Source organism: Oncorhynchus tshawytscha, unplaced genomic scaffold (genome assembly GCF_018296145.1).
Source record: "Oncorhynchus tshawytscha isolate Ot180627B unplaced genomic scaffold, Otsh_v2.0 Un_scaffold_14841_pilon_pilon, whole genome shotgun sequence".
Lineage (NCBI taxonomy): Eukaryota > Metazoa > Chordata > Actinopteri > Salmoniformes > Salmonidae > Oncorhynchus > Oncorhynchus tshawytscha.
Window position 1 is genome coordinate 176,225 of NW_024609761.1, and position 22,124 is coordinate 198,348.

Genomic DNA, 22,124 nt, shown 5'->3' on the forward strand with positions numbered 1-22,124 from the left:
TGGACTATAGACTAAACCTATTGAACTATAGACTAAACCTATTGGACTACACCCATTGGACTATAGACTAAACCTATTGAACTATAGACTAAACCTATTGGACTAAACCTATTGGACTATAGACTAAACCTATTGGACTAAACCTATTGGACTATAGACTAAACCTATTGGACTAAACCTATTGGACTATAGACTAAACCTATTGGACTATAGACTAAACCTATTGGACTAAACCTATTGGACTATAGACTAAACCTATTGGACTACAGACTAAACCTATTGGACTATGGACTACACCCATTGGACTATAGACTATACCCATTGGACTATAGACTATACCCATTGGACTATAGACTATACCCATTGGACTATAGACTATACCCATTGGACTATAGACTATACCCATTGGACTATAGACTATACCCATTGGACTATAGACTATACCCATTGGACTATAGACTATACCCATTGGACTATAGACTATACCCATTGGACTATAGACTATACCCATTGGACTATAGACTATACCCATTGGACTATACCCATTGGACTATAGACTGTACCCATTGGACTATAGACTGTACCCATTGGACTATAGACTGTACCCATTGGACTATAGACTGTACCCATTGGACTATAGACTAAACCTATTGGACTATAGATTATACCTATTGGACTATAGACTATACCTATTGGACTACACCTATTGGACTAAAGCCAGAAGCCTGAATCTAATGTGACCAGCTAGTACCATTTATGGTTATACTACCGTATTACTGGAAAAGGTTGACTTGCGCTTTCGCTTTCACAATGAATGTCCCCTTTCACTGTACCCATCCGGTGTATGTGACAATACATCTATCATTATTATAATCTTCAGAACATGAGTCATGACAAGCGATGGAGACAGTAGCTAGGAGTATTCTGTGAAAATAGTAATTACCTTGTTGTACCAAGCATCACGAAGCCAAGGGCAACGGTCAGGAATATTTTCTATTGGACTATAGACTAAACCTATTGGACTATAGACTAAACCTATTGGACTATACCTATTGGACTATAGACTAAACCTATTGGACTATACCTATTGGACTATAGACTAAACCTATTGGACTATAGACTATGCCTATTGGACTATAGACTATTGGACTATAGACAATACCTATTGGACTACACCTATTGGACTATAGACTATACCTATTGGACTATACCCATTGGACCATAGACTATTGGACCATACCTATTGGACTATAGACTATTGGACTATACCTATTGGACTATAGACTATACCTATTGGACTATACCTATTGGACTATAGACTATTGGACTATAGACTATACCTATTGGACTACACCTATTGACTATAGACTATACCTATTGGACTATAGACTAAACCTATTGGACCATACCTATTGGACTATAGACTAAACCTATTGGACTATACCTATTGGACTATAGACTAAACCTATTGGACTATACCTATTGGACTACACCTATTGGACTATAGACTATGCCTATTGGACTACACCTATTGGACTATACCTATTGGACTATAGAACTATAGACGATACCTATTGGACTACACCTATTGGACTATAGACTATACCTATTGGACTATACCCATTGGACTATAGACTATTGGACCATACCTATTGGACTATAGACTATTGGACTATAGACTATACCTATTGGACTATAGACTATTGGACTATAGACTATACCTATTGGACTACACCTATTGGACTATAGCCTATTGGACTATAGACTATACCTATTGGACTACACCTATTGACTATAGACTATACCTATTGGACTATAGACTATACCTATTGGACTATAGACTAGACCTATTGGACTATAGACTAAACCTATTGGACTATAGACTAAACCTATTGGACTATAGACTAAACCTATTGGACGATAGACTATACCCATTGGACGATAGACTATACCCATTGGACTAAACCTATTGGACTATAGACTAAACCTATTGAACTAAACCTATTGGACTATAGACTAAACCTATTGGACTATAGACTAAACCTATTGGACTAAACCTATTGGACTATACCTATTGGACTATAGACTAAACCTATTGGACTATAGACTACACCCATTGGACTATAGACTAAACCTATTGGACTATAGACTAAACCTATTGGACTAAACCTATTGGACTATAGACTAAACCTATTGGACTATAGACTAAACCTATTGGACTAAACCTATTGGACTATAGACTAAACCTATTGGACTATAGACTAAACCTATTGGACTAAACCTATTGGACTATAGACTAAACCTATTGGACTATAGACTACACCCATTGGACTATAGCCTATACCCATTGGACTATAGACTATACCCATTGGACTATAGACTATACCCATTGGACTATAGACTATACCCATTGACTATAGACTATAGACTATACCCATTGTACTATAGACTGTACCCATTGTACTATAGACTGTACCCATTGGACTATAGACTGTACCCATTGGACTATAGACTGTACCCATTGGACTATAGACTGTACCCATTGGACTATAGACTGTACCCATTGGACTATAGACTGTACCCATTGGACTATAGACTATACCATTGGACTATAGACTAAACCTATTGGACTATAGATTATACCTATTGGACTATAGATTATACCTATTGGACTATAGACTATACCTATTGGACTATAGACTATACCATTGGACTATAGATTATACCTATTGGACTATAGATTATACCTATTGGACTATAGACTATACCATTGGACTATAGATTAAACCTATTGGACTATAGATTATACCTATTGGACTATAGATTATACCTATTGGACTATAGACTATACCTATTGGACTACACCTATTGGACTATAGACTATACCTATTGGACTACACCTATTGGACTAAAGCCAGAAGCCTGAATCTAATGTGACCAGCTAGTACCATTTATGGTTATACTACCGTATTACTGGAAAAGGTTGACTTGCGCTTTCGCTTTCACAATGAATGTCCCCTTTCACTGTACCCATCCGGTGTATGTGACAATACATCTATCATTATTATAATCTTCAGAACATGAGTCATGACAAGCGATGGAGACAGTAGCTAGGAGTATTCTGTGAAAATAGTAATTACCTTGTTGTACCAAGCATCACGAAGCCAAGGGCAACGGTCAGGAATATTTTCTATTGGACTATAGACTAAACCTATTGGACTATAGACTAAACCTATTGGACTATAGCCTATACCCATTGGACTATAGCCTATACCCATTGGACTATAGACTATACCCATTGGACTATAGACTATACCCATTGGACTATAGACTATACCCATTGGACTATACCCATTGGACTATAGACTATACCCATTGGACTATAGACTATACCCATTGGACTATAGACTATACCCATTGTACTATAGACTGTACCCATTGGACTATAGACTGTACCCATTGGACTATAGACTGTACCCATTGGACTATAGACTGTACCCATTGGACTATAGACTGTACCCATTGGACTATAGACTGTACCCATTGGACTATAGACTGTACCCATTGGACTATAGACTATACCATTGGACTATAGACTAAACCTATTGGACTATAGATTATACCTATTGGACTATAGACTATACCTATTGGACTACACCTATTGGACTATAGACTATACCTATTGGACTACACCTATTGGACTAAAGCCAGAAGCCTGAATCTAATGTGACCAGCTAGTACCATTTATGGTTATACTACCGTATTACTGGAAAAGGTTGACTTGCGCTTTCGCTTTCACAATGAATGTCCCCTTTCACTGTACCCATCCGGTGTATGTGACAATACATCTATCATTATTATAATCTTCAGAACATGAGTCATGACAAGCGATGGAGACAGTAGCTAGGAGTATTCTGTGAAAATAGTAATTACCTTGTTGTACCAAGCATCACGAAGCCAAGGGCAACGGTCAGGAATATTTTCTATTGGACTATAGACTAAACCTATTGGACTATACCTATTGGACTATAGATGAAACCTATTGGACTATACCTATTGGACTATAGACTATACCTATTGGACTATAGACTAAACCTATTGGACTATACCTATTGGACTATACCTATTGGACTATACCTATTGGACTATAGACTATACCTATTGGACTATAGACTATGCCTATTGGACTATACCTATTGGACTATACCTATTGGACTATAGACTATACCTATTGGACTATAGACTACACCTATTGGACTATACCTATTGGACTATAGATTATACCTATTGGACTATACCTATTGGACTATAGACTATGCCTATTGGACTACACCTATTGGACTATACCTATTGGACTATTGGACTATAGACGATACCTATTGGACTATACCCATTGGACTATAGACTATTGGACCATACCTATTGGACTATAGACTATTGGACTATAGACTATTGGACTATAGACTATACCTATTGGACTGTAGACTATTGGACCATACCTATTGGACTATAGACTATTGGACTATAGACTATACCTATTGGACTATAGACTATACCTATTGGACTATAGACTATACCTATTGGACTATAGACTATACCTATTGGACTATAGACTATGCCTATTGGACTACACCTATTGGACTATACCTATTGGACTATAGATTATACCTATTGGACTATACCTATTGGACTATAGACTATGCCTATTGGACTACACCTATTGGACTATACCTATTGGACTATAGACTATACCTATTGGACTATAGACTATTGGACCATACCTATTGGACTATAGGCTATTGGACTATAGACTATTGGACTATAGACTATACCTATTGGACTATAGACTATTGGACTATAGACTATACCTATTGGACTATAGACTATTGGACTATAGACTATTGGACTATAGACTATACCTATTGGACTATAGACTATACCTATTGGACTATAGACTAAACCTATTGGACTATAGACTAAACCTATTGGACTATACCTATTGGACTATAGACTAAACCTATTGGACTATACCTATTGGACTATAGACTAAACCTATTGGACTATACCTATTGGACTATAGACTATGCCTATTGGACTACACCTATTGGACTATACCCATTGGACTATAGACTATTGGACTATAGACAATACCTATTGGACTACACCTATTGGACTATAGACTATACCCATTGGACCATAGACTATTGGACCATACCTATTGGACTATAGACTATTGGACTATACCTATTGGACTATAGACTATACCTATTGGACTATAGACTATTGGACTACACCTATTGACTATAGACTATACCTATTGGACTATAGACAATACCTATTGGACTACACCTATTGGACTATAGACTAAACCTATTGGACTATACCTATTGGACTATAGACTATGCCTATTGGACTACACCTATTGGACTACACCTATTGGACTATACCTATTGGACTATAGACTATACCTATTGGACTATAGACTATTGGACCATACCTATTGGACTATAGGCTATTGGACTATAGACTATTGGACTATAGACTATACCTATTGGACTATAGACTATTGGACTACACCTATTGACTATACCTATTGGACTATAGACTATACCTATTGGACTATAGACTATACCTATTGGACTATACCTATTGGACTATAGACTAAACCTATTGGACTATACCTATTGGACTATAGACTATACCTATTGGACTATACCTATTGGACTATAGACTATACCTATTGGACTATACCTATTGGACTATAGACTAAACATATTGGACTATATCTATTGGACTATAGACTATACCTATTGGACTACACCTATTGGACTATGGACTACACCTATTGGACAATAGACTATACCTATTGGACTATAGACTATTGGACTATAGACTATACCTATTGGACTATAGACTATTGGACTATAGACTATACCTATTGGACTACACCTATTGGACTATAGACTACACCTATTGAACTAAACCTATTGGAGTAAACAGCTCTTTGCTGCGAGGTGTGGCTGTCACAAACTGCTCGTCCTGTTATTTCCTGAAATGAACTTTACCTGGCATGTCCCATGTGAGAGGCATCATAGACAGTGGGTCCGCAGCAGTACCACGACACCTTGTTTCCATTCTGGGGAACAAACAGCTCCTGCAATAATACCAGTCTGATATTAATAATAGTACATTTAGCAGACACTTTTATCCAATAATAACAGTCTGCTATTAATCATAGTACATTTAGCAGACACTTTTATCCAATAATAACAGTCTGCTATTAATCATAGTACATTTAGCAGACACTTTTATCCAATAATAACAGTCTGGTATTAATAACAGTACATTTAGCAGACACTTTTATCCAATAATAACAGTCTGGTATTAATAACAGTACATTTAGCAGACACTTTTATCCAATAATAACAGTCTGGTATTAATAACAGTACATTTAGCAGACATTTTTATCCAAAGCGACAGTCATGCATACATTCTATGTATGGTCTTTGGAATCGAACCCACTACCCTGGCGTCACAAGTGCCATGCTCTACCAACTGAGCTACAGAGATGGGATCTAAATGTAAACCTTTATGTTGTACATTGACATCCAGTGTCCTTCTTTCCTATTTGATCATAAGGATTCAGACATCCAAAATGGCTCTCAAACGAGCAAAACAAAAGAAGGTCAACATGTCACCTTGGTGCGTGTGAGGCTGTTGTAGAGTCGCAGCTTTGGCAGGTTGGACCCGGCTGGGGCAGACCAGGGGTGCTGGACCCTCTTTCCCTTTACTAAAAAAACAGAGGACATATTTAATAAGAACATTAGGCAAACTTTTCTCTGAAGAAGGCATATGGAATTGAATTCCCTCAAATCTCTGGATTAATTTTTGTGATTTGAGCGGGCAACTGTCTGAGGGTATGCAAGCCACCACTCTATTCTGATGGCAACCACGCCTGGTCTCCAGAGCACAGGAACACCATGCAGTCTGATGACAACCACCCCTGGTCTCCAGAGCACAGGAACACCATGCAGTCTGACGACAACCACCCCTGGTCTCCAGAGCACAGGAACACCATGCAGTCTGACGACAACCACCCCTGGTCTCCAGAGCACAGGAACACCATGCAGTCTGATGACAACCACCCCTGGTCTCCAGAGCACAGGAACACCATGCAGTCTGATGACAACCACCCCTGGTCTCCAGAGCACAGGAACACCATGCAGTCTGATGACAACCACCCCTGGTCTCCAGAGCACAGGAACACCATGCAGTCTGTGGGCCTTCATCAAAGATACAGGCCTGCTACCAGTAGACTTAGTTTGCGTGGGGTGAGGTGTGGAAAGCAACACACTAGCTAGCCCTCAAAGTGCCCACACAGGAAGGAACACAAGTGTGATGAAACAATAAAACGATTCCGGGATGGGAAAGAGTCCAATGAAACAACCAACCGGTGGTCCTCCTGCCACTAGCCGTTAACACTGTTGACAAATCAATACAGGACTAAAAGAACGGTAGACTTCCATGATTGCAAAATGCTAATCATGCAAATGTTATTATGGGTCCATATTGAACAGGGGCTTGGGCTATATCTGACACTATGAGTCCATATTGAACAGGGGCTTGGGCTATATCTGACACTATGAGTCCATATTGAACAGGGGCTTGGGCTATATCTGACACTATGAGTCCATATTGAACAGGGGCTTGGGCTATATCTGACACTGAGTCCATATTGAACAGGGGCTTGGGCTATATCTGACACTATGAGTCCATATTGAACAGGGGCTTGGGCTATATCTGACACTGAGTCCATATTGAACAGGGGCTTGGGCTATATCTGACACTATGAGTCCATATTGAACAGGGGCTTGGGCTATATCTGACACTAAATCCATATTGAACAGGGGCTTGGGCTATATCTGACACTATGAGTCCATATTGAACAGGGGCTTGGGCTATATCTGACACTATGAGTCCATATTGAACAGGGGCTTGGGCTATATCTGACACTATGAGTCCATATTGAACAGGGGCTTGGGCTATATCTGACACTATGAGTCCATATTGAACAGGGGCTTGGGCTATATCTGACACTATGAGTCCATATTGAACAGGGGCTTGGGCTATATCTGACACTATGAGTCCATATTGAACAGGGGCTTGGGCTATATCTGACACTATGAGTCCATATTGAACAGGGGCTTGGGCTATATCTGATAATATGAGTCCATATTGAACAGGGGCATGGGAAATATCTGACACTACGAGTCCATATTGAACAGGGGCTTGGACTATATCTGACACTATGAATCTATATTGAACAGGGGCTTGGACTATATCTGACACTATAAATCCATATTGAACAGGGGCTTGGGCTATATCTGACACCGAGTCCATATTGAACAGGGGCTTGGGCTATATCTGACACTATGAATCTATATTGAACAGGGGCTTGGGAAATATCTGACACTATAAATCCATATTGAACAGGGGCTTGGGCTATATCTGACACTATGAATCTATATTGAACAGGGGCTTGGGAAATATCTGACACTATAAATCCATATTGAACAGGGGCTTGGGCTATATCTGACACTATAAATCCATATTGAAAAGGGGCGTGGGCTATATCTGATAATATGAGTCCATATTGAACAGGGGCTTGGGAAATATCTGACACTACGAGTCCATATTGAACAGGGGCTTGGCCTATATCTGACACTATTAAGCTTCTATGAAGCTCTTGCCCAATGTACCGCTCCTGAAATAATGAAGGATAGGCCCACCAGCTTTAAATGTAGCATCTCATTTTAGAGGGTCTGTCAGCAGAACACAAGGGTATTGCCAGAATCCTGAATCTAATGTGACCAGCTAGGACCATTTATGGTTATACTACCGTATTCCTGGAAAAGGTTGACTTGCGCTTTCGCTTTCACAATGAATGTCCCCTTTCACTGTACCCATCCGGTGTATTTGACAATAAAACATTTTTAAAAAAACAAGTGCTGGAGACCATAGCTATGAGTATTCTGTGAAAATAGTTGTGACTGGTTACCGAGCATCACGAAGCCAACAGTACAACGGTCAGAACTACTCTCACAGAATACTCTTAGCTACGGTCACCATCTCCAGGACTTGTCATAACTCATGTTCTGGAAAAAAAATAACAATTGTTGTATTGTCACATACACCAGATAGGTGCAGTGAAAGGTGACATTCATTGTGAAAGCGAAATTCAACCTTTACCCTCAAACCACTCCAGCCCCTGATGATGAGATCTGTTTTTGTGTGGCCCCCACCCCCTCAAAGGTGCCCATCCCTGATTTAAATACATTCAGGATGCCTGATCATAGGTGGAAGAATGCCATTAATTTAATTGACTATTTAAATAGCTAACCTTACCGACATTCCAAAGTGACCATGCACTATCGGTCTAGTCTAGGGGCGGGGGGGGCCATGACTGCCCTTATGCAGTGGGCTACTCTAGTCTAAGGGGAGCATCCCTATCCTGTCCATGAGCCCTGGACTCTACTCACTGCTGCTATCTGGGCTGGGGGTCTCCCGCTGCAGGGCTGCTATGTGCCTGTACCAGCGCAGAGCGTGCACGTGCTGCGGGGCCGGGGGCCTGTGCAGGAGCTCAAAGACCTCCTGGTCCACCCGAGAGGGGCTGAACCCAGCCAGGTAGCTGCGGGAGCTCAGGTACTCATTCAGAGCCACGGTGGCTGTGGCCTCCTCACTTGTGTGCAGCAAGAAGCCATAATCAAAGGCTGTGGAAAACAAGACGGCACACATTCACCCACAGACAAGACACCATTGAAAAACCAAAACTAATTTCCGATTGGTTTCGTCTCTAGACAAGGCAAAGAATTTGATGCCCAAGAACGTTGTGCTGCTGTATTTGCTAATCAACCCTCTTGCTGATCAATGCAATCTGAAAGTGGACAACTGGCTAAGAGCTTTGACTATTTCATCTGATTTGGTGTATTAACTTAAAGGCCCAAGCTATCATTTCAACAACCTGACCATGCCCACTTTGTTTGGTGAACTGGGGGATGGGAGTCTAACCAATTCATAAACAGAGTTACAGGATGCAATGAGATGTGCCTTATGTACACAGTATATTCATGGTTTATTTACAAATACTCAAATGACAATGTAAACAATGCTGTATTAACCTTTCATGTTGGTGTTTTGACCACATCATTGGTTATGTTAGGACACAGCTGTACTAAGATCATAACAGCGCTGGAGGAAATCTTAACGTATCCCGTTAACATGAAAGGAACACAACAGGAGGGTTATAATTCATTCTGTGTTCCCGGTCCAAAATGACCGCCCCCATTATAGCTGATTATGAGTCCATATTAATACATATATTATCACCTAATGTTGTGTTAGATCTTTTCATCAAGTTCTTGTGAACATTACAAGTGTTGAACTTCTTTCTATTTGCTATTTATGGCCTGTAGGCCTCATTGACCTGAGCTCTCATATGGCCTGTAGGCCTCATTGACCTGAACTTTAGTTATGGCCTTTAAAATACAATAAGTATGGCCTTAGGCCTCATTGACCTGAGCTCATACAACTAGTTATGGCCTGTAGGCCTCATTGACCTGAGCTCATACAACTAGTTATGTCCTGTAGGCCTCATTGACCTGAGCTCATACAACTAGTTATGGCCTGTAGGCCTCATTGACCTGAGCTCATACAACTCGTTTTTTGAGTTTAAAAAAATAATGTATGGATTATTTTGACTATAACAAATACTCAGATGAAACATATTGTTCTATTTATCACAGACTACTTTGTGTCAAAGTTGAACAAGGACTCTCTCTTCCTCACTAGTGTCATGATCAAATATATGATCAAGAGCCTCACATACAGTATATCGTTTGGTCATTGTGCTGCCACAGAATGAATTGTGAGCAAGGCCTCAAAAAAAGCTTTATATACCAGAGCTGCAAGAAAAGCTCTATATATTATTGAACTATTGGACTATAGACTAAACCTATTGAACTAAACCTATTGGACTATAGACTACACCCTTGGACTATAGACTAAACCTATTGGACTATAGACTACACCCATTGGACTATAGACTAAACCTATTGGACTATAGACTAAACCTATTGGACTATACATATTGGACTAAACCTATTGGACTAAACTTATTGGACTATAGACTAAACCTATTGGACTATAGACTAAACCTATTGGACTATAGACTAAACCTATTGGACTAAACCTATTGGACTATAGACTATACCATTGGACTATAGACTAAACCTATTGGACTATAGACTAAACCTATTGGACTAAACCTATTGGACTATAGACTAAACCTATTGGACTAAACCCATTGGACTATAGACTATACCTATTGGACTAAACCCATTGGACTATAGACTATACCCATTGGACTATAGACTATACCCATTGGACTATAGACTATACCCATTGGACTATAGACTATACCCATTGGACTATAGACTATACCATTGGACTATAGACTATACCCATTGGACTATAGACTATACCCATTGGACTATAGACTATACCCATTGGACTATAGACTAAACCTATTGGACTATAGATTATACCTATTGGACTATACCTATTGGACTATAGACTATACCTATTGGACTACACCTATTGGACTAAAGCCAGAAGCCTGAATCTAATGTGACCAGCTAGTACCATTTATGGTTATACTACCGTATTACTGGAAAAGGTTGACTTGCGCTTTCGCTTTCACAATGAATGTCCCCTTTCACTGTACCCATCCGGTGTATGTGACAATACATCTATCATTATTATAATCTTCAGAACATGAGTCATGACAAGCGATGGAGACAGTAGCTAGGAGTATTCTGTGAAAATAGTAATTACCTTGTTGTACCAAGCATCACGAAGCCAAGGGCAACGGTCAGGAATATTTTCTATTGGACTATAGACTATGCCTATTGGACTATACCTATTGGACTATACACTAAACCTATTGGACTATAGACTACACCTATTGGACTATACCTATTGGACTATAGACTAAACCTATTGGACTATACCTATTGGACTATAGATGAAACCTATTGGACTATACCTATTGGACTATAGACTATACCTATTGGACTATAGACTATACCTATTGGACTATAGACTAAACCTATTGGACTATACCTATTGGACTATACCTATTGGACTATACCTATTGGACTATAGACTATACCTATTGGACTATAGACTATGCCTATTGGACTATACCTATGACACTATGAATCTATATTGAACAGGGGCTTGGGAAATATCTGACACTATAAATCCATATTGAACAGGGGCTTGGGCTATATCTGACACTATAAATCCATATTGAAAAGGGGCGTGGGCTATATCTGATAATATGAGTCCATATTGAACAGGGGCTTGGGAAATATCTGACACTACGAGTCCATATTGAACAGGGGCTTGGCCTATATCTGACACTATTAAGTCTGACACTATTAAGCTTCTATGAAGCTCTTGCCCAATGTACCGCTCCTGAAATAATGAAGGATAGGCCCACCAGCTTTAAATGTAGCATCTCATTTTAGAGGGTCTGTCAGCAGAACACAAGGGTATTGCCAGAATCCTGAATCTAATGTGACCAGCTAGTACCATTTATGGTTATACTACCGTATTCCTGGAAAAGGTTGACTTGCGCTTTCACTTTCACAATGAATGTCCCCTTTCACTGTACCCATCCGGTGTATTTGACAATAAAACATTTTTTTTAAAACAAGTGCTGGAGACCATAGCTATGAGTATTCTGTGAAAATAGTTGTGACTGGTTACCGATCATCACGAAGCCAACAGTACAACGGTCAGAACTACTCTCACAGAATACTCTTAGCTACGGTCACCATCTCCAGGACTTGTCATAACTCATGTTCTGGAAAAAAAATAACAATTGTTGTATTGTCACATACACCAGATAGGTGCAGTGAAAGGTGACATTCATTGTGAAAGCGAAATTCAACCTTTACCCTCAAACCACTCCAGCCCCTGATGATGAGATCTGTTTTTGTGTGGCCCCCACCCCTCAAAGGTGCCCATCCCTGATTTAAATACATTCAGGATGCCTGATCATAGGTGGAAGAATGCCATTAATTTAATTGACTATTTAAATAGCTAACCTTACCGACATTCCAAAGTGACCATGCACTATCGGTCTAGTCTAGGGGCGGGGGGCCATGACTGCCCTTATGCAGTGGGCTACTCTAGTCTAAGGGGAGCATCCCTATCCTGTCCATGAGCCCTGGACTCTACTCACTGCTGCTATCTGGGCTGGGGTCTCCCGCTGCAGGGCTGCTATGTGCCTGTACCAGCGCAGAGCGTGCACGTGCTGCGGGGCCGGGGGCCTGTGCAGGAGCTCAAAGACCTCCTGGTCCACCCGAGAGGGGCTGAACCCAGCCAGGTAGCTGCGGGAGCTCAGGTACTCATTCAGAGCCACGGTGGCTGTGGCCTCCTCACTTGTGTGCAGCAAGAAGCCATAATCAAAGGCTGTGGAAAACAAGACGGCACACATTCACCCACAGACAAGACACCATTGAAAAACCAAAACTAATTTCCGATTGGTTTCGTCTCTAGACAAGGCAAAGAATTTGATGCCCAAGAATGTTGTGCTGCTGTATTTGCTAATCAACCCTCTTGCTGATCAATGCAATCTGAAAGTGGACAACTGGCTAAGAGCTTTGACTATTTCATCTGATTTGGTGTATTAACTTAAAGGCCCAAGCTATCATTTCAACAACCTAACCATGCCCACTTTGTTTGGTGAACTGGGGGATGGGAGTCTAACCAATTCATAAACAGAGTTACAGGATGCAATGAGATGTGCCTTATGTACACAGTATATTCATGGTTTATTTACAAATACTCAAATGACAATGTAAACAATGCTGTATTAACCATTCATGTTGGTGTTTTGACCACATCATTGGTTATGTTAGGACACAGCTGTACTGAGATCATAACAGCGCTGGAGGAAATCTGAACGTATCCCGTTAACATGAAAGGAACACAACAGGAGGGTTATAATTCATTCTGTGTTCCCGGTCCAAAATGACCGCCCCCATTATAGCTGATTATGAGTCCATATTAATACATATATTATCACCTAATGTTGTGTTAGATCTTTTTATCAACTTCTTGTGAACATTACAAGTGTTGAACTTCTTTCTATTTGCTATTTATGGCCTGTAGGCCTCATTGACCTGAGCTCATACAACTAGTTATGGCCTGTAGGCCTCATTGACCTGAACTCATACAACTAGTTATGGCCTGTAGGCCTCATTGACCTGAGCTCATACAACTAGTTATGGCCTGTAGGCCTCATTGACCTGAGCTCATACAACTAGTTATGGCCTGTAGGCCTCATTGACCTGAGCTCATACAACTAGTTATGTCCTGTAGGCCTCATTGACCTGAGCTCATACAACTAGTTATGGCCTGTAGGCCTCATTGACCTGAGCTCATACAACTCGTTTTTTGAGTTTAAAAAAATAATGTATGGATTATTTTGACTATAACAAATACTCAGATGAAACATATTGTTCTATTTATCACAGACTACTTTGTGTCAAAGTTGAACAAGGACTCTCTCTTCCTCACCAGTGTCATGATCAAATATATGATCAAGAGCCTCACATACAGTATATCGTTTGGTCATTGTGCTGCCACAGAATGAATTGTGAGCAAGGCCTCAAAAAAAGCTTTATATACCAGAGCTGCAAGAAAAGCTCTATATATTATTGAACTATTGGACTATAGACTAAACCTATTGAACTAAACCTATTGGACTATAGACTACACCCTTGGACTATAGACTAAACCTATTGGACTATAGACTACACCCATTGGACTATAGACTAAACCTATTGGACTATAGACTAAACCTATTGGACTATACATATTGGACTAAACCTATTGGACTAAACTTATTGGACTATAGACTAAACCTATTGGACTATAGACTAAACCTATTGGACTATAGACTAAACCTATTGGACTATAGACTAAACCTATTGGACTAAACCTATTGGACTATAGACTATACCATTGGACTATAGACTAAACCTATTGGACTATAGACTAAACCTATTGGACTAAACCTATTGGACTATAGACTAAACCTATTGGACTAAACCCATTGGACTATAGACTATACCTATTGGACTAAACCCATTGGACTATAGACTATACCCATTGGACTATAGACTATACCCATTGGACTATAGACTATACCCATTGGACTATAGACTATACCCATTGGACTATAGACTATACCATTGGACTATAGACTATACCCATTGGACTACACCCTTGGACTATAGACTATACCCATTGGACTATAGACTACACCCATTGGACTATAGACTAAACCTATTGGACTATAGACTAAACCTATTGGACTATACCTATTGGACTATAGACTATACCTATTGGACTACACCTATTGGACTAAAGCCAGAAGCCTGAATCTAATGTGACCAGCTAGTACCATTTATGGTTATACTACCGTATTACTGGAAAAGGTTGACTTGCGTGCTTTCACAATGAATGTCCCCTTTCACTGTACCCATCCGGTGTATGTGACAATACATCTATCATTATTATAATCTTCAGAACATGAGTCATGACAAGCGATGGAGACAGTAGCTAGGAGTATTCTGTGAAAATAGTAATTACCTTGTTGTACCAAGCATCACGAAGCCAAGGGCAACGGTCAGGAATATTTTCTATTGGACTATAGACTATGCCTATTGGACTATACCTATTGGACTATACACTAAACCTATTGGACTATAGACTACACCTATTGGACTATACCTATTGGACTATAGACTAAACCTATTGGACTATACCTATTGGACTATAGATGAAACCTATTGGACTATACCTATTGGACTATAGACTATACCTATTGGACTATAGACTATACCTATTGGACTATAGACTAAACCTATTGGACTATACCTATTGGACTATACCTATTGGACTATACCTATTGGACTATAGACTATACCTATTGGACTATAGACTATGCCTATTGGACTATACCTATGACACTATGAATCTATATTGAACAGGGGCTTGGGAAATATCTGACACTATAAATCCATATTGAACAGGGGCTTGGGCTATATCTGACACTATAAATCCATATTGAAAAGGGACGTGGGCTATATCTGATAATATGAGTCCATATTGAACAGGGGCTTGGGAAATATCTGACACTACGATTCCATATTGAACAGGGGCTTGGCCTATATCTGACACTATTAAGCTTCTATGAAGCTCTTGCCCAATGTACCGCTCCTGAAATAATGAAGGATAGGCCCACCAGCTTTAAATGTAGCATCTCATTTTAGAGGGTCTGTCAGCAGAACACAAGGGTATTGCCAGAATCCTGAATCTAATGTGACCAGCTAGTACCATTTATGGTTATACTACCGTATTCCTGGAAAAGGTTGACTTGCGCTTTCGCTTTCACAATGAATGTCCCCTTTCACTGTACCCATCCGGTGTATTTGACAATAAAACATTTTTTTTAAAACAAGTGCTGGAGACCATAGCTATGAGTATTCTGTGAAAATAGTTGTGACTGGTTACCGATCATCACGAAGCCAACAGTACAACGGTCAGAACTACTCTCACAGAATACTCTTAGCTACGGTCACCATCTCCAGGACTTGTCATAACTCATGTTCTGGAAAAAAAATAACAATTGTTGTATTGTCACATACACCAGATAGGTGCAGTGAAAGGTGACATTCATTGTGAAAGCGAAATTCAACCTTTACCCTCAAACCACTCCAGCCCCTGATGATGAGATCTGTTTTTGTGTGGCCCCCACCCCCTCAAAGGTGCCCATCCCTGATTTAAATACATTCAGGATGCCTGATCATAGGTGGAAGAATGCCATTAATTTAATTGACTATTTAAATAGCTAACCTTACCGACATTCCAAAGTGACCATGCACTATCGGTCTAGTCTAGGGGCGGGGGGCCATGACTGCCCTTATGCAGTGGGCTACTCTAGTCTAAGGGGAGCATCCCTATCCTGTCCATGAGCCCTGGACTCTACTCACTGCTGCTATCTGGGCTGGGGGTCTCCCGCTGCAGGGCTGCTATGTGCCTGTACCAGCGCAGAGCGTGCACGTGCTGCGGGGCCGGGGGGCCTGTGCAGGAGCTCAAAGACCTCCTGGTCCACCCGAGAGGGGCTGAACCCAGCCAGGTAGCTGCGGGAGCTCAGGTACTCATTCAGAGCCACGGTGGCTGTGGCCTCCTCACTTGTGTGCAGCAAGAAGCCATAATCAAAGGCTGTGGAAAACAAGACGGCACACATTCACCCACAGACAAGACACCATTGAAAAACCAAAACTAATTTCCGATTGGTTTCGTCTCTAGACAAGGCAAAGAATTTGATGCCCAAGAATGTTGTGCTGCTGTATTTGCTAATCAACCCTCTTGCTGATCAATGCAATCTGAAAGTGGACAACTGGCTAAGAGCTTTGACTATTTCATCTGATTTGGTGTATTAACTTAAAGGCCCAAGCTATCATTTCAACAACCTAACCATGCCCACTTTGTTTGGTGAACTGGGGGATGGGAGTCTAACCAATTCATAAACAGAGTTACAGGATGCAATGAGATGTGCCTTATGTACACAGTATATTCATGGTTTATTTACAAATACTCAAATGACAATGTAAACAATGCTGTATTAACCATTCATGTTGGTGTTTTGACCACATCATTGGTTATGTTAGGACACAGCTGTACTAAGATCATAACAGCGCTGGAGGAAATCTTAACGTATCCCGTTAACATGAAAGGAACACAACAGGAGGGTTATAATTCATTCTGTGTTCCCGGTCCAAAATGACCGCCCCCATTATAGCTGATTATAGTCCTGATTATGAGTCCATATTAATACATATATTATCACCTAATGTTGACCTGAGTTAGATCTTTTCATCAAGTTCTTGTGAACATTACAAGTGTTGAACTTAGGCCTCATTGACCTGATTTGCTATTTATGGCCTGTAGGCCTCATTGACCTGAGCTCAACTAGTTATGGCCTGTAGGCCTCATTGACCTGAGCTCATACAACTCGTCTTTTGAGTTTAAAAAAATAATGTATGGATTATTCTGACTATAACAAATACTCAGATGAAACATATTGTTCTATTTATCACAGACTACTTTGTGTCAAAGTTGAACAAGGACTCTCTCCTCCTCACCAGTGTCATGATCAAATATATGATCAAGAGCCCCACATACAGTATATCGTTTGGTCATTGTGCTGCCACAGAATGAATTGTGAGCAAGGCCTCAAAAAAAGCTTTATATACCAGAGCTGCAAGAAAAGCTCTATATATTATTGAAACAATATTGCGATTGTTTGTGAGAATGCCAACAGGTGTGGATCCCTTGGGGAGAAAGATTCTATTGGGGAAAGGTTCCCTGTGGGGGCTGCCATGGAAACCAAGAAGGGGTGTGTGTGGGTGTGTGTGTGTGTGTGTGTGTGTGTGTGTGTGTGTGTGTGTGTGTGTGTGTTCGAATACACATGGATGAGGGGGTCTGGGAGATGGAAGTGTGTCCATCTGAGGAATGGACATGTGCCTGAACAAAATTTTATACACTAATTGTAGTCTCACCCATTAATGTCTAATGGCCAGTTATTTTTGACCAGGAACACCACAGGTGTACAAAAGTTAAACAAAACACCCAAAATGTAATGAAAATCATCCAAATGTATTTTGTGTGTTCAGATGCCCTGTTATGGCAAAGTTATGGAACCTTATGACAATCAGATTAAATTAACTACATTTTTCAGAGAAACAAATCCTTGTAAATCGGTCCAATTCGACCAGAATACAGCAGGAGGGTTACCAATGGAGAGATCCCAATGTCGAGAGACTGTTTGTAGACCACTAGCTAGTAGTAGCATCAGATATTTTCACAAGCCATCTAGCTAGCTTGTACAATTGATTGTTATTCGACAGATTTCCTGGAAAAGGTTGAATTGAATTTTCGCTTTCAAAATGAATGTCACTTTTCACTGTACCTATCCGGTGTACGTGACAATACAGAACATTTTCTTCCCAGCACACGACCAACGTCAAGAGCTGGAGACAGTGACAGTAAGCTATGAGTAACGTTATTCTACTAAAATAGTCGTGACCGGTGTCCCGAGCATCACGCAGCCACCAGTACACCGGTCACGACTATTTTCACAGAATACCCATATCCACCGTCACTCTCATGACTCATGTTCTGGACATTCACTGTGAAAGCGAAAGCTTGATTCAGCCCTTTCCAGTAATACGGCAATATAACCATCAATAGTACTACTAGCTGGACGGCACTTTGATTGAAATACATTCGTGACGCTTGATCACACCGACAGTGTCCGCCAGATTGGCTGTTGCATCACGTATGCATCAAATTGGATGCGTAGACGGCTTGACAGAAATGGTAGCAGAAGGTGAATGTTTAACTTTTGTTGCACACATCTCCAGATGATGCTGCGTACCATTTTTGCACAATTACGCTATAGATGTGTAGAATGGCATTCATTTCATTGACTATATAAATAGCTAGCCTTACCGTAGCCAACATCCAATATCCTGCAATAATTTATATTCTGAGAACACGCATTTGCCTTGAAGAGACGCTGCTGATATTTGGAAACTTGAAAAACATGCATCGATTTCAGTACTTACCTAACTCTCCCGAGCTTGACATGTCAACAGTCTGCAATTTCTGATGCAACAATAACGTGCCCGGACGTACACTCTCTCTCTCTAGTCTAGTCTAGACCAATGGCTGTATTCTCTGGACACCCGCGTTGCCTCCCGTTTTCTATGGTCGTCACTAGTTACCACAGTCACAACCAATCATTTGAGGGAGTGTGATTACGAGTATGCCGGCTAAGAAGACTCGCTTACCCGACCAATCAGATAAGGGAGTGTGATGACGCGTATTCCGGTTCACGGGAACCGCCTCGTTTTCGAAATGGAATATATTGTGTTCAAGTCTGAACCAAATTACTAAAAGACATTCGGCAACAAGAATTGGCAATGTCACTAAAATGCATAACATTGAGAAAGGATAAACGTTTTGGGCAAATGGGTAGGTATGTTGCACAAAGATGTATGAATGCCACCAGGAGAAAGACAAAAGCCAAAGAGACGTATGTTGCTGAAATGAACAAGGCAGTAAGTTCAAAGACAGAGCACTAATTTATACCATACACTTTTACAACATTCATTTCATTTTAATAACGTTGAAATACTACACTAACAATGGAATGTTCCTCAATAAAACTGAAGATGAGACTTAGAAACAGGTGTTCCAACTCTGTGGTCACTAAGACCCGTGGCCCTTATTGAAGATGAGACTTAGAAACAGGTGTTCTAACTCTGTGGTCACTAAGACCCGTGGCCCTTATTGAAGATGAGACTTTGAAACAGGTGTTCTAACTCTGTGGTCACTAAGACCCGTGGCCCTTATTGAAGATGAGACTTTGAAACAGGTGTTCCAACTCTGTGGTCACTAAGACCCGTGGCCCTTATTGAAGATGAGACTTTGAAACAGGTGTTCTAACTCTGTGGTCACTAAGACCCGTGGCCCTTATTGAAGATGAGACTTTGAAACGGGTGTTCTAACTCTGTGGTCACTAACTCTGTGGTCACTAAGACCCGTGGCCCTTATTGAAGATGAGACTTTGAAACGGGTGTTCCAACTCTGTGGTCACTAAGACCCGTGGCCCTTATTGAAGATGAGACTTTGAAACAGGTGTTCTAACTCTGTGGTCACTAAGACCCGTGGCCCTTATTGAAGATGAGACTTTGAAACAGGGTGTTCTAGACTTCTTGAAGATCACTAAGACCCAACTCTGTGGCCCTTATTGAAGATGAGACTTTGAAACAGGTGTGTTCACTAAGACTGGCCCTTATTGAAGATGAGACTTTGGTTCCAACTCTGTGGTCACTAAGACCCGTGGCCCTTATTGAAGATGAGACTTTGAAACGGGTGTTCTAACTCTGGTCACTAAGACCCGTGGCCCTTATTGAAGATGAGACTTTGAAACGGGTGTTCTAACTCTGGTCACTAAGACCCGTGGCTCTTATTGAAGATGAGACTTAGAAACGGGTGTTCTAACTCTGGTCACTAAGACCCGTGGCCCTTATTGAAGATGAGACTTAGAAACGGGTGTTCTAACTCTGTGGTCACTAAGACCCGTGGCCCTTATTGAAGATGAGACTTTGAAACGGGTGCTCTAACTCTGATCACTAAAGACCCTGTGGCCTGTATTGCAAGAGTATGTCATGATGAGTATCATTTAATGTGTAGATCAAACTGTATTCCTATCATGTAATACTGTCTATACAAGAACCGTGTATGAATAATGTATTTGTCGCAATATCTGTAAAAACAAACATTTCAAACAAAGTTACTTTTGTCCTCTGAAGAGGGGGGTGGATGGGCCAATAATTGTATATTTTTTAAATAGTATAGAAGTGGGGTAAGGGTGGTGAGTTTTCCCTTACTCTATAAAGAGCTTTGGGGGTCTAGAAAAGTGCCATTTAAATCCAATCAATTATTAAATGTTTTGCAAACTTAATCATATGTTTGACATCTTAAATGATCGTGCCCCAGGTTATATGAAAAACCACATTGATATGGTCTATAACCACCACAGTTACAATACCAGAGCTAGTGTTATGTCTTGTCAAATCCCAAGAGTAAACAGTACTGCGAGGAGCACGTTTCTCTATACAGACATTTGTCTATGGAATAGCCTCCCTTTAGAGATCAAGCAAAGAAAAAGTGGAAATAGCATTAAAAAGCAGGCAAAAGGTTTTCATTTGGAGAAGGTTGTCTAAGTAAGAGAAACCACTCCACTGCCTCTTGTGGCCCCTACTGCTGGTCAGGTGTATTCATTTTAATGATGTGTAATGAATAGATTGTTTTAATGTGAAATTAATATGGTTGGTTTTTAAGGTTTGGGAAAAGTGCAGTGAAGAGTGACACTTTTTAGTATGTCAATATAAATGAATGTATTTATGGTGGTT

General features: G+C 40.4%; 2 protein-coding genes across 4 annotated transcripts in view; both read right to left on the reverse strand.

The window, feature by feature from the left end:
* Positions 1 to 19,918, reverse strand: part of cars1 (cysteinyl-tRNA synthetase 1) — a 33,022-nt gene extending 13,104 nt beyond the window's left edge. Inside the window, exons 1-3 of one of the 3 annotated variants that reach the window (XM_042317668.1) lie at positions 19,770 to 19,918; positions 6,699 to 6,790; positions 6,066 to 6,154 (exon numbers count right to left, since the gene is read on the reverse strand). In XM_042317668.1, the coding sequence (XP_042173602.1) occupies positions 6,066 to 6,154; positions 6,699 to 6,790; positions 19,770 to 19,791 (203 nt within the window). In that variant the 5' untranslated portion in view covers positions 19,792 to 19,918. Of the gene's footprint in view, positions 1 to 6,065; positions 6,155 to 6,698; positions 6,791 to 9,539; positions 9,787 to 19,769 lie in introns of those variants that run through there. The other 2 variants (XM_042317667.1, XM_042317669.1) reach the window with 2 other exon arrangements.
* LOC121845769 lies at positions 9,532 to 18,705 on the reverse strand. The gene is made up of 4 exons (XM_042317657.1): positions 18,702 to 18,705; positions 17,130 to 17,279; positions 13,306 to 13,539; positions 9,532 to 9,770 (listed from the first exon to the last, which is right to left on the reverse strand). The coding sequence occupies exons 1-4, from the start codon at positions 18,703 to 18,705 to the stop codon at positions 9,532 to 9,534; spliced, it is 627 nt and encodes a 208-aa protein (XP_042173591.1).
* Positions 19,919 to 22,124: the final 2,206 nt, after the last annotated feature.

What these genes read in the sequence shown, in the direction of transcription:
- LOC121845769 (XM_042317657.1), bottom strand. An exon ending in CCCCAGCCCAGATAGCAGCA is followed by an intron (nt 13,540 to 17,129) that starts GTGAGTAGAGTC and finishes TGTTTTCCACAG; the next exon opens with CCTTTGATTATGGCTTCTTG. An exon ending in AGCCCAGATAGCAGCAGTGA is followed by an intron (nt 9,771 to 13,305) that starts GTAGAGTCCAGG and finishes TGTTTTCCACAG; the next exon opens with CCTTTGATTATGGCTTCTTG.